This window comes from Dromiciops gliroides, chromosome 6 (genome assembly GCF_019393635.1).
Source record: "Dromiciops gliroides isolate mDroGli1 chromosome 6, mDroGli1.pri, whole genome shotgun sequence".
Taxonomy (NCBI): Eukaryota; Metazoa; Chordata; class Mammalia; order Microbiotheria; family Microbiotheriidae; genus Dromiciops; species Dromiciops gliroides.
The window spans coordinates 104,409,519-104,423,910 of record NC_057866.1 but is presented as its reverse complement, the minus strand read 5'-3'; the positions used below and the strand labels follow the sequence as shown (position 1 = coordinate 104,423,910).

Genomic DNA, 14,392 nt, shown 5'->3' with positions numbered 1-14,392 from the left:
GGAACTGGACATGTTTAGCCTGAAGGAGAGAAAGCACTTGGAAGAATGATAGCTATTTTCAAGTACTTGAAAGGTTGTCATGTATAAGGGGGATTCAACTTGTTTAGTTTGGCTCCAGAAGGCAGAACCAGGTACAATGCATGGAAGCTGCAGAGGCAAATTAAGCTTGATGTCAGAAAAAGCACACAAAGTTCTAACAATTGGAATAGCCCAAAGTTATCCCAAAGGCAGTGTCAGGAATAGTAATGTCTTCCTCATTAGAAATCTTGAAGCTAAGGAAGAGTGATCATTTGTCATGTGTTTTGTCCTAGGGAATTCTTTTTTTTTTCTTTTGGTCATGGGTTTGACTTAATGGTTACTAAGCCTTTTTAACTCTGAAATCTGACTCTGATTCCTATTTAAAGTCTAAGAGTTGCCTGGGATTTATCCTTCTCCCTCAAATTCAAATTCCAATTCCCAAATTATATATTTCTTTTTTTACATATATTTTTCTTACAGTTTATTCAATTTTCTCACATTTCAGCCCTTTAAATTTCTACAACCCTAAGGGCAGCTAGGTGGTGCAGTGGATAGACCACCAGCCCTGGAGTTAGGAGTACCTGAGTTCAAATCCAGCCTCAGACACTTAACACTTACTAGCTGTGTGACCCTGGGCAAGTCACTTAACCCCAATTGCCTCACTAAAAAAAAAAAAATTCTACAACCCTAGAGAGTAATAGCTAATATCTATATAACACTTAGGGCTACTAGGTGGTGGAATGGATAGAGTGCCAGGCTTGGGATCAGGAATACTCATCTTGGTGAATTGTGTGACTTTTGGCAAGTCACTTAAACCTATTTGCCCCAGTTTCCTCATCTGTAAAATGAGCTGGAGAAGGAAATGGCAAAACACTCTCCTATCTTTTCCAAGAAAACCTCAAATGGGGTCATGGAGAGGCAGACACTACTGAAAATGATTGAACACCCATCTATAGCCCAGGGCAATAATACTTAACTACCTCATTGATTGGTTAAGAGGACTAGATGGGATAATTTATATGATGTAGAATGGTCAGATGGTTCCTTCTTTCCCATTCTCTCCAAAGGGAGAAGGAGATGTCAATAGCAATAGTCAGAGTGAATGGTAAATCCAAAAGGTGAGGCAGGAGCATTCTTATCCAGTTTGCCCAGCGAGATTGTTCTCTTCACAGGTATGGGGGATTTTAAATTTTCACCCTGTATTATAAAGTGCATATGAATAGCTCATTTATTTTTTAAGTTGGAGGACAACAGGCCACTCACAGCCATTTTTCACTTATGGGGATATTGGAATTTTGTGTACTATGGTATAGTTCAAGTATTTTGGAGTTAGGTTAGTTCTTGGAATGTGAATCATGTCTCTCTATTTTGTATATATGAGTGATTTATAAAAGTAAGTAAAACTCCATGTAACTGTAGTGTTATATAGTCCCTAGGAAACTACCACTCTCAGACTAAGTTATTCTAGGTTTGAGGCACTTCAAGGGTTAGAATTTACTGAAGGCCATAGCTATGGCCCATACCTATGTAATTTTTTTTTTTATCAGTCAGTGAGAAGATACATTAGTTCAAACAAAAGCTATTTTATTAAATAGCATAGTAAATAAAATGATAAAAGTCCTCCATGCACACAAGGTATATATTCTTCCATAGGTTTACTACATAACATGTGGAAAGGGCATATATGACTAGGGAAAACACGTGGAGGTAACCCATGTGACCAGAGACCATAATAGAAGGTACACTTTAGGGAACTCACTTTTCTCCCCCCAAATTTGGTGCTATATTTTGGCCAGTGAAATCTTGCTGTCTTCCTATGCAACATCATTATTATTACTTTTATTTTTACTCTAAGTTCTTTGTGGATAGGAACCATGACTAATTCATATCTATCCTCTAATGCCAGAACAGTGTTTCCTTGGTAGATGCTTAATAATTACCTCTTGAATTGAACTGAACTGAGATGAAAGTCACCATTTTTAGGAGGAGGAATACTAGGGTGTTCCAAGGCTAAGCTTTTGAAGATGAAGTAATAATGGAAGATTGGGAGTGTCCTGGATGCTAGCAGAACACAGCAATAAAGTTTATAGAAACAGTAGGTTTCCTTTGTTTGTTCCCCAATTATTTTTCATGTTTATTCCTCTTCTGATAATTTAGTGACATTTCTACCGCTCAGTCTAGAAGACTGAAAAATGTTTCAGAATTGGTTGTTTCTATTAAGTGAGGGAATTCAACTCCTGGGAGCAAGCGTTTCTTCATACCAGGGGGGCAGCTATACTAAATGAAGGTTGGAAATAAATCCTTTAGAAACTATTCTCCTTGATAGCAATGAAAATGTCAGTGAGACCAGCTGAATGGTGTGGAGCTGCTGGAGCATGAAATTTTACAATATTAGTCATTTCCTTGTCCTTGGTAGGCTGTTTCTTAGATAGTTTCCAATATGTGTTCAGTTATAATGATCTTAGCAAGAAGCCACTGTGCTTGGACAAATTTGGAAGAGCTAGATGTGCATGGCTGAGTCCTTTATCTATGGATTAATAAGTAACCTCCATTTTAATTGGCTGATTGCTGCTTTCTCCCACGGTTCTTTTCTGTCTACTCTCTCCTGAGCTTTCAGGGAGTTGTCTCAGTTTAAAAATGTCAGGAACAACGTGGAAATTGATTTTACTTCTGGGAATGGTCTGTTTTGGAGCAGGAAACTATGCATCTCAGTCTCTTCTGAGAGGTAGGATTGAGATGAGCCATGATAACAAGTATCTTCTTGTGGAGAGGGTCTTCCTGGAAATATGTGCAGGGTTCTGGGATGAGAGCTCATTATTTCTTTCCAGGAGCTCTCTGGGGGAATGCAAGGGGAAAATTTTAGGGCATGAGCATTGTTGACTTTAATTGTTTTATGTTTCATTTCATTAATTGACATTTGTACTAGGGGTGGAAGACTTGAGTTGAACTTTGTTAAGATTTCTTAGTAAACCTACAGTAGTTTCCATCATCTGTACATACTGCTCAGTTACAATTATTTTTTTTTTAATTTTTTAATTTTTTGTGAGGCAGTTGGGGTTAAGTGACTCGCCCAGGGTCACACAGCTAGTAAGTTTCAAGCGTCTGCTGAGGCCAGATTTGAACTCAGGTACTTCTGACTCCAGGGCCGGTGCTCTATCCACTGTGCCACCTACCTGCCCCAGTTACAATTATTTTTAATTATGTAATTAGGAAAATATTCAATATTTTAAAAAATTTGCTTACCTCAGACAAATGTTAGGTATCAACCTTCTGGAAAACATGAAATTTATATCCCCTCTAGCTTTTTCAAATGGTACTTCTCCCTTAAAAAATAAGCCAACAGAGGTCACTGACAAACTCCTTCCTGAGTGTGTTGGTGCCAGCCCCCAGAACCATTGTGTTTTCTGGCTTTGCTTCAGTGAGTTTGCTTCAGGAAACAGTGTATTTCACTTCTCAAGCATTACAAAAATTATCCTAAAAGTCACTGGAATGGTAGTGACAGAAAATTAACATACCTCATTGTTTAAGGCCCTTCTATTCTGAAGGAGTTTAAACATAGAAGAGTTATTTAAGGGCAGGGAGTAAAAGGGGAAGTCAGATTGTGGAACTCAGGCTTCATGGACATGGTTCAGGCTCTGAGGCAGGCTGTTTGTGATAAGTCTAGGGAATTGAGGCTGACTGTCAGTTTCTTCAAGTGAAATGCCATTTTCTATGTCTATACAGGGGAGATTGGGCAGCTAGGTGGTGCAGTGGATAGAGTGCTGGTCCTGGAGTCGGGAAGACTCTTCTTCCTGAATTCAAATCTGGCTTCAAACACTTACTAGGTGTTTGACCCTCGGCAATGCACTTACCCTGTTTGCCTCAGTTTCTTCAACTGGAAAATGAGCTGGAGAAGGAAATGACAAATCACACCAGTATCCTTGCCAAGAAAACCCCAAATGGGGTCACAAAGAGTTGAACATGACTGAAATGACTGAACAACAATATAGCAGAGACTCCCACAATGAAGCATGGTTCCTCAACTTGTATCAAATTTCAAAAGTGCTTCCTTCACCCATTTCATTGCTTGAAGATGACTTTTGTGTTTGATGCACTGCATAATGCATTGGAGAGCAAGAATTTATAAGAAAATGTGGTCCTTTCACTCTGGAGAAAGGTCAATCTTTAAGAAAAGAAGCTTAAGCGTGAAAGAGGTTTATGAGCATGAAAGGGGGAATGCCCCCTCTGCACTAGAAGTCCTAACTTTTTTCTTCTTTTTGAAACCCCCAGCCCTGTCTACCCTTATTTCTTTCTACTCTGCAGTGGAGAAGAGAAATCTATGGAAATGGACAAAATTATGTGGATAAATTAAGAATGTCTGATAATGTTGAATGACACAGGAGAGTATGCCTTTGCTGACAGTTGTGCTCCCAACCTAGTTCTTTGTTTTATTAACTGACAATGTGTTTATTAAGGGCTATTGGACAAGGATCATAGAATTAAGTGTTAAAATGATCAACTCATGGTGCCCAGAGGTCTGAAACTTGCCCATGCCCCTATAATTGTACAGAGCATTCTGGTTCTCTGACACAAATCTAGTACTCTTTTTATAACATCAAGGTACCTCTCAAAAGTACATAAAACACACAACAACCTATTAACTTGGTGGGGCTGGGGTGGGGAGGGAAAGATACAGAATTTTTCCTTTTCCCTCCATATTCAGTAATGATAATTTTGATAGATTTCAAATCTTTAATAGATGCCAGTTGGATGAAATATTTTAAGGAACACAACTGTCAAAGTAGACATTATTAAGATACATGAAAGTGCTTTTTAAACCTTAAAGTACTATATAAATGCTGGATATCTTTATTATTATTTATTGGCAAGAGAACTAATTAAGCTGGGAACCATCTCTGCTGGGTGTGATCCTGGGAAAGTCCCTTCTGACCCTCAGTTTCTTAATTTGCAAGATGAAGGGACTGGACTAAATAAATATTGCAGCTGATTTCAGCTTTGAGATGCCTATATTCCTATTGATTTGCTTGATCATTTTTGGATATAGTACATTTCTGGGCACTATCTGTAATATATAAAGACTATCATGATGCTCATGCCTTTTGAAAAGATATCTGTTAAATTGTGTTTTATGATGTGGAAAGAAGAACAGACTAAGGACTACAGTAAAGTAGATAATATGGATTCCTTAGGGCATGACCAAGTCTTTGACATGGTGATTTTGATTGTTTCAAGATATAAACTCTGCTCAGACTTAGTTCTGTTTGACTGATTCACTCTGGAACAAAGGTAATTACCTAAAAATAGTAATTACTATTAAGTGGGTGGAATAATTAGTGGAACCCCACTCACACTGGTCAAGTGGATTTTGTACCTTCTGGTTCAGGAGGGTTCTCTGGGAGCTCACTGCCTGTTCATATTTTCCTGGATCCTTAGGTCACATATGTGGGCGGAGTGCAATAGACAACCAGCCTTGGGATTACTTGGGCCATTTCAGTCGAATTGTTGGAGGAAGCCCAGTTGAAAAAGGAGCATATCCATGGCAGGTGAGTACTAGGCAATGACTGTCTTGGCCAGAATGAATGACCTCTCAGGAAAAAAAAAAAAAGTTTGTTGTATGGAAGGGGCTGTCAGGGAATTTGGGGCTAGTTCATTACTCTCTCTCTTTTTTTTTTTTTTTGCTGGGCAATGGGGGTTAAGTGACTTGCCCAGGGTCACACAGCTAGTAAGTGTCAAGTGTTTGAACTCAGGTCCTCCTGAATCCAGGGCCAGTTCTTTATCCACTATGCCACCTAGCAGCCCTCTCAGTTCATTACTCTTCGAGAACATGCTAAAGTATATGTTCCTTGCTGTGTATTCTAGATGGGCTTCTGAAAAGATATATGTTCAAAACAAAATGCCATCCCCTATAGATGCCTTCTGTTGTGCTTTTGTTCTTTCTGGCTCCTATAACTGGAATGCCCTCTCCAACTCTCCCACTGGCCCTTTTTCCACACATTTGCTCTGTCCATTCTTCAATAATGATCTCATATGCCTTCTCCTTTACGAAAACTTCTTCGATGTTCCTTTTCAGGAATAAGATTGTCATCTATCTTTTCCTGCTTCAGACCTCAACTAGTATTTTGTTTATACTTTTTCATTCACCTTTCATACATTATTCTGGATTTATAGGACCCTAGGATGAGAGATTTAGAGCCAAAAGGGATTGTAGAGGTTACCTAGTCCAAAATTTGATTTCACAGACGAGGAAACTGAAACCCAGAAGATTAATCACTTGCTTATGGTCACATAAGTAGCCAATGTCAGAACCAGAATTTGAACCCAGGTCCACTCACTACCAGCCTCGAACTCTTTCCCCTGTAGAATGCTATCATTTGTATCTGTGTCATATGGCTCCAACAAACTGTGAGCTCTGCTAGGGCAAGTGACTTATTTATTTATTCATCCACTCATTTATTTATCTATCCATCTACTTATTTATTTATTTTTGACTTATTTTTTTTGTATCTCCCCTAATACAGTACTTTTCACTTATTAAATGTTTGTTGACCTTGAAATATATCTGAAACTATCTCCTTGTTGGACGAAGATGGACATACCTTTCCAAAGAAGGATATTTATCCTCTAAAACACAATCAAGTCATCATCATGCAAATTTGTATGTTTAAAGTAAAATTTATAATTTTTTGATAAAATATTAGTGATACTCAGTGCAGAGACAGGATTGTAGCAAAACTTCTAAACACATATATTCTAGAAAAAGAGAAATAGCTGTATGATAGATGGTCTTATTCCTTTGATGATAATATTCATGTAGAGTAATTAAATAGTATCTCAGGAAACACAAAGCAAAAGCAAACTCCTGTGACTTAAATTCCCAAGTCTCCTGGCTGTACCTATTTAGCAGATACCATCTTGTTGGTCCATAGTTTTTTTTTTTTTTTAGTGAGGCAATTGGGGTTAAGTGACTTGCCCAGGGTCACACAGCTAGTAAGTGTTAAGTGTCTGAGGTCGGATTTGAACTCAGGTACTCCTGACTCCAGGGGTGGTGCTCTAACCACTGCGCCATCTAGCTGCCCCCGGTCCATAGTTTTAATGCATGGATCTAGTCCTTCCATTTATGCACTTTTGTGCTTCTCACCATGAATTGCTGTATTTATCCTTCTGTAAAGTTTATATTTGTACTTCTTTGTGGCATTTAATTTTTACAAAGTCAGTTTTTGCCCTTTATTTTCCTCCTCCATGAATAATCATTGGTTGATATAGAAGGCCTGTGCAGGAATGAGGTCACTTCTAGGCTAGAGAGGATTAGCTGCTCTCCCATGTAGACACATCTTATCTTTTCCACACTTTGAGTCTCTCACTGTGTCCCATTCACTTTTTCTTTCCATCTAGAAAAGAGGGACACATACCTCCACACACATCTAAATTGTTTTCTAATTTCATTTCAGAGTAAGCACAGATGTGCCTAATGGGACACCCATAAATTCATATTCTAAAACACAAATGAATGCTGGAAAGCTTAGGAATTGCTTTTCACCCAAAGGAATATTGTAGAAAGTAGGGTAATGAAAGGGATCGGATGAAAAATGGGTTTTGGGGTCATGTAACTAAGAGTTGGAGAAATAATGAATATAAAATACTTGCCTTAAAACCTGGGGTGATGTTGTAGGAGCAAGAAAAGTTTCTGTAATTTTCTCATCTATTTTTTCATAGGTCCTCCAGTATTTTCTAAATCTTTTTCTTCAAAACACAAACATGATGTTGGTAGGTGTTACAATATCGCCATCTCTAAGGGGGCTAAAATTCTTGCTAGAACGTCTAAAATCTAATGAGTGGTTGCCCCAAATTAGAAGCTTTAGCAAGAGTTTAGACTTTTAAGCATTTTATTAAGGTGCATTAGAATCTAGTGATCAGAGAGAAAGAGGCCAAGATGCCTTCATCTACCTATCTAAGGGAGCCAGCATCTCTGCTCCACTCTAAATGAGGTCAGGTGCCAGAGAGCTCTCTTCCCAGGCTTCTTCCTGGAACCTCCTGCTAAACTGGAAACAGGGCCGTCCACACACACAGCCCCAAGCTAATTGGTTGGCAGCCCTGATTGACAAGTCCCACAGGTGGTTCTACAGAAGTAACTTCTGGATGCCAGGCTGACCTTCGAAATCCCAGAAAAGGTCAGTTCCAGACGTTCATGTCACATGGCTTGTCCTTAGGTCAGAGCTCACAATGTTCCTCCCAATAGGGAGCATAATTCCAACTCTCACAGTGACTAGCATGTGTTTTTTTCCCTCAATCCAAAGTAAGCTGTATTTTGAGGACCTTAGCATTCCTTGGAAATGGTGGAAAATTCCAAACATGGCTAAAAAATTGCCTCCTGTCAGAGCCACCACAATGGTTCTTACATCCAAGAGAGTAGGTTCATAGTCACTAACTCCCTTTGAAGCCAGGAAGATATAATGTGAGATGTAGATAAGTTACAAACCAGGGGCAGGCTGAATTTCCAGAAGGTGATGAATAGGCGCAGTGGACATAATTATCTTATATGGTAATGGAAACAGCACTAAGGAAACATTAAAGTTCTGGAAACCAGCACTGATCGTTGTTATGTAAGCAGATCCCAGCTTAGGAGTGGGGTGGTGTCTGACATACTAAGGCCCATAATTCCTGGTTGTTCAATGTACTTCCTATGTGCAAGGCATTGTGCTAGCTGCTAGGAATACAAAGTATTCTTATGTTCAAGGGCCTTACATCTTACTATGAGGTTACAGACATATAATATACTTAAAATAAAAGTAAATTTTTCTTGGAGGGTAGAGAGCACTAACAGTGAAGGGAGAATCAGGAAAGGCATCATGTAAATCTTGACCCTCAAACTAAACCTTGACAGAACCTAGAGATTCCAAAAGGTAGAAGTGAAACTGAAGCTCATTTCAAGGAGACAGCCTGAACAAAATCATGAAAGCAGGAGATAGAATGTCATGTACAGTAGCAAAAGGAAGACCAATTTGGCTAGAATATAGATTACATGAGGGAGAGTAATTTGACAAAAGTCTTGGAAGGTATACATGGAGCCAGAGTGTGAAGGGCTTTAAATACCAAAGGAGTTTTATTTAAGAATGAATGGGGGGGGGCAGCTAGATGGTGCAGTGGTTAAAGCACCGGCCCTGGATTCAGGAGTACCTGAGTTCAAATCCGGCCTCAGACACCTAACACTTACTAGCTGTGTGACCCTGGGCAAGTCACTTAACCCCCATTGCCCCGCAAAAAAAAAAAAAAAAAAAAAGAATGAATGGGGGGGCAGCTAGATGGCGCAGTGGATAGAGCACCGGCCCTGGATTCAGGAGTACCTGAGTTCCAATCCGGCCTCAGACACTTAACACTTACTAGCTGTGTGACCCTGGGCAAGTCACTTAACCCCAATTGCCCCCACAAAAACAAAACAACAACAACAACAACAACAAAGAATGAATAGGGGCAGCTAGGTGGCACAGTGGATAAAGCACTGCCCCTGGATTCAGGGGGACCTGAGTTCAAATCCGGCCTCAGACATTTGATACTAGCTGTGTGACCCTGGGCAAGTCACTTAACCCTCATTGCCCTGCCAAAAAACAACAACAACAACAAAAAACAAAACAAAGAATGAATAGCTTCCTGAGCAGGGGGGTAACACGTTCAGACTCTGTTGCTACTATGAATTCTGGGTCACTATTTTGTGACCACCAGGGTGTGGTGGTGGAGAAAGTACTTAGAGACCAGGGAGACAGCATGGGAGAGTGGAAAAGAACACTTTATTGGAAATCAGAAAACCTGGCTGCCAGTCCTATGTCTGTCACTCACTACCTGTGTTATCTTGGGCAAGTCATGTAACCTCTCTAGGGCTTAGTTTTCCATGGTTTTTTTTTTTTAGTGAGGCAATTGGGGTCACACAGCTAGTAAGTGTTAAGTGTCTGAGGCTGGATTTGAACTCAGGTACTCCTGAATCCAGGGCCAGTGCTTTATCCACTGTGCCACCTAACTGCCCCTAGTTTCCTCATCTTTAAAATGGACTTGTCTGGCCTCTAAGGTCCCATGCTCTAAACTTCTGATTCTATGGTTTGAGTAATTAAAACTACTTAGGGACTGTGTGACACTGGTCAAGTCACTTTACCTTTCTGAGAATCAGGATCCTCATTTGTTTTTTTTTAGTGAGGCAATTGGGGTTAAGTGACTTGCCCAGGGTCACACAGCTAGTAAGTGTCTGAGGCTGGATTTGAACTCAGGTACTCCTGACTCCAGGGCCAGTGCTCTATTCACTGCACCACCTAGCTGCCCCCAGGATCCTCATTTGTATAATTGTGTTAGGGACCCCTCCCCTGTCCAGTTTATAGGACTATTAATCAAATGAGATTATGGAGGAAACAAAAGGATTTTGTAGCCTGCAATGTATTCTGGTGTTTTTTTTTTCTTTTTTTTCTTTTTGGGGTAATGTATGCCCAGAGTCACACAGCTAGTAAGTGTCAAGTTTCTGAGGTAAGATTTGAACCCAGGTCCTTCTGAATCCAGGGCCGGTGCTTTATTCACTTTGCCACCTAGCTGCCCCTGCAATGTATTCTAAAATGAAAAACATTGTTCTTATTTTAAGATTTTTGTTCCTTAGGTTTCTCTGAAACGAAGAGAAAAGCATTTCTGTGGAGGAACTATCATCTCTGCCCAATGGGTGATCACAGCCGCTCACTGTGTCATGCATAAGTAAGAATGGACAGTCACATCGTTGGAGGTCAACTAGTCTTTCCCCCTTTGTCATGTAATTCATGGTCAGAAACTGACTACTCACGTTCAAAGTTGTAGGCAGCTATATTGTACTAATGGGACTCTAGAATTGGTTATAGGGAATGTTATAATCTCAGCATTGGGACAGGGGAGTAGTTTCCTCTGGGACTAGTCCATATCCCTGTACACATAATTAATAATGATAACTATTCACTACCTGTGGCCTGTTGGATCTCTGGGGTTGCCTGTTTGCTTGTTTTCCTTAAACTACGTTTCTTCTCTATAGGGATATGAAAACTTTTCTGAATGTTACTGCAGGAGAACATGATATGAATTTGGTAGAACAAGGAGAGCAGACTCTTTCTGTGGATACCATCATCAGACACCCATATTTCACACTCAGAAAACCAATGAATTACGACATAGCCCTTTTGAAGATGAATGGCACATTCAAGTTTGGTAACCGAGGCTAGAGGAAATTTCGGCTGCCATGCCCTTAGCTGCCCTGGGCCTGGTCAGTTTGTGCTCTTATAGTCAGGTTCATGAGTACCATCTAAAGCTACTGCTTTTGGTCTGTGAAGCCTGGTCTAATTTTAGGTCTGTGTATGACCTGAAGGTTGGGTTAAAGCATTCTGGGCAGTGGTCATACTTGCTGATAATTCTTCTCTGTTGCAGTACCATGTTTGTAGAAAGTAAAAGAGAAGAGAGTCAAGGCTTCTTTTTTTTTTTTTTTTTTTTTTTTTTTTTAGTGAGGCAATTGGGGTTAAGTGACTTGCCCAGGGTCACACAGCTAGTTAAGTGTTAAGTGTCTGAGGCCGGATTTGAACTCAGGTACTCCTGATTCCAGGGCCGGTGCTCTATCCACTGCGCCATCTAGCTGCCCCTCAAGGCTTCTTTTGACACTATTGTTGACTTTACTGTCACTCTGATGATAATTAAAGGCTTGGGAAGGATGCTTGCCAAAGGGAGTATCAGAACACACAGAGCTTAGGGGTAAAAGCAAAGCTACTTGGTCTGGCTGAGCTGCATTTGTGTGTACTGTTGAGGAGGTTGAGGCCTGGGTGTCCTCTCCAGCCTTGGACGAGTCCCTCTTGTCATTTCCTGCAGGCCAATTTGTCGGGCCAGTATGCCTTCCCAAACAGGGGGAAACTTTTGAACCAGGATTCATCTGCACCACTGCAGGCTGGGGTCGTCTGGAAGAGAGTAAGCAACCCCCATCCCATCCCAATGGATCCACCAACAACTCAATACAAGTACTTGAACCTGAGCCTTGGGAACCTGGGTCTGGCAATCTCTATGTGAAAGAGACTATGGAACTCCATTCTATTTCCCTATCGGTTTGTTTTCCTAGGTGGTCGCCTCCCTCAGGTCTTGCATCAAGTGGACTTGCCCATTCTGACCAAAAGGAAGTGTGCAGCAATGCTGTTAACTTTAAAGAGGCCTGTCAAGGGCAATACACTTCTCTGTGCTGGCTTCCCAGATGGGGGAAAGGATGCATGCCAGGTTGGTAGGGAAAATCAGAGCCTGACTTGATAATAGCCAGGTTGAATTCTCATTCTGGTTTATTTTCCTTTGGGAGAGATGGATGCACTAATTCTTTTTGATGATCCTGGAAAGCAGAAGGGTTGGAGTTGGAGGCTGGTACAATCAGAGCTGGAAAAGATCAGTCAAAAGCATGTTTAGACTGTTGAGTTGATCTCTTTCCCTCAGGTGCTGGGAACTAAGAGGGAATACTCAGCCCTTGGCATAACATTTAATAGCTATAGGATAAGAGTTAATAGCCAGAGGATGCTTATTTCTCTTCCCATACACAAAGAATGACCAACTTTCTTATTTGATGATTGACTTATTCAGTTTGTTGATTATCCTGGCCATTCCCGGCTACTTCCCCTATCTCCTGTTGAGAAGTCAATAAACATTTATTAAGTACCTGCTCAGGCTAAGTCCAGTCCTGAACTCTGAGCCAGTAACCTAAGTGTGGTTTGTTTTTTGCTTCTTGAGCCTCAGTCATGGGATCTGGGAAGGGAGAAATAGAGAAACTTTACTTGCGATTTATTCCTTCTTGGTGGGTCTGAAGAAACAACTGGAGGGAAAAGAAAGAGGGTGAAAGTGTTGACTATAATAAGTTTCGATGATTATCTGGGTGTTTCGTGTAACTAGGCTATCCCCATTCCCCGAATTTAAGGAAGCTTCCTAGTTACTCAGATATAAGTTCCAAGGCAAGGAATGGAAGAAGTTCCTCTCAGTACTGATGCTGACATTGATGACAGCAGAATTTCTCTTCTTATAGGGTGACTCAGGGGGCTCCCTGATGTGCAGGAATAAGCATGGGGCCTGGACTCTAGCTGGTGTGACTTCCTGGGGGATGGGATGTGCTCGCAGCTGGAGGCACAACTGTCAGAAAATTGCCAGTTACAGAGGAACTCCAGGGGTCTTTACAGACCTGACCAAGGTGCTTCCCTGGATTCACAACACTATTGAAATGGGTAATAAAGCCAATGTCCTGTAGAGACTCAAGTTGTAGTGATTCTTTTGATAGGGGCAAAAAGTTTGTGGGGTTAGAAGTTGAGATGTGAAGAAATTGGAGGGAAGGGAGGCTCCAAATTATGCTTTTGTGTCTCTCAGAGCACATAGGAATTATTTATTCTCAATATATCCATCCAGAATAAAATTTATTTTATTTAGAGGTTTGGTGGAAAATAATTATGATAATTTTTTTTCTTTTTTGGTGAGGCAATTGGGGTTAAGTGACTTTCCCAAGGTCACACAGATAGTGTTAAGTGTCTGAGGCTGGATTTGAACTCAGGTTCTCTTGAATCCAGGGCCAGTGCTCTATTCACTGTGCCACCTAGCTGCCCCATAATTATGATAATTTAACAATTAATTAAAAAAATTTACAGTCCTATGGTATTAGAATACATTGATGTTATACTTTGCCTTTCTCTTTTATCAAGTTAGCGAGACCCCTTGCAATAAAATGAGATGGTTGGACTAAAAATTTCTAAGGTCTCATCTATTCTAACATTCTGTAACTATATCTTTATGCTATAACTGAAGTCTGTGAATTAGCTAAATTATCTGTTGATGACACCTTAATCTGCCTTTTCCTCTTTTGGTTCCATAGACACTACGGTTTCCTGATTTTCCTGTTACTTCTCTAGTCACTCTTGCTTGGGTTCCTTTACTGGATCCTCACCCTTTAATTTGGGTGTTTTACCCTTCTATCTTCTATCTTTATACTCTAATGATATATATTGAAGATCTCATCTACTCCTATTATTTCAAATAGTATATCTGTACAGATGACTATCAAATCTACATAAATAGTTCTGATCTTTATTCTGAATTTCATTGAGCATTGCATCTCCAACTGCCACAAGACATTTCCACCTAGATCTCACCGCCAAATAAAACTGAAAATATTTCAAACCTAGTTCACTATTTTGCTCCTTCAAACCTGATTTTCTTGATTATTTCTGCCTATGGTAGCATCTCCCATTCTTCTAACCTAGTTGTTGCCTTAACTCTTCCCTTTCCCTTGCTTACCACATTTTATTAGCTACTAGACTCTATCTATTCTATCTCTCAGAGTCATAACTAGAGTAGGGTGAGTAAATAGCAGAGAACTTTA

General features: G+C 40.3%; 1 protein-coding gene across 1 annotated transcript in view; it reads left to right on the top strand.

Moving 5' to 3' along the window:
- Positions 1-5,149: 5,149 nt before the first annotated feature.
- OVCH2 (ovochymase 2) overlaps positions 5,150-14,392 on the top strand; it is a 46,082-nt gene continuing 36,839 nt past the window's right edge. The window contains exons 1-7 of the mRNA XM_043972241.1: positions 5,150-5,180; positions 5,452-5,561; positions 10,649-10,740; positions 11,048-11,220; positions 11,869-11,964; positions 12,113-12,264; positions 13,052-13,247. Of these exons, the coding sequence (XP_043828176.1) occupies positions 5,150-5,180; positions 5,452-5,561; positions 10,649-10,740; positions 11,048-11,220; positions 11,869-11,964; positions 12,113-12,264; positions 13,052-13,247 (850 nt within the window). The remainder of the gene's footprint in view (positions 5,181-5,451; positions 5,562-10,648; positions 10,741-11,047; positions 11,221-11,868; positions 11,965-12,112; positions 12,265-13,051; positions 13,248-14,392) is intronic.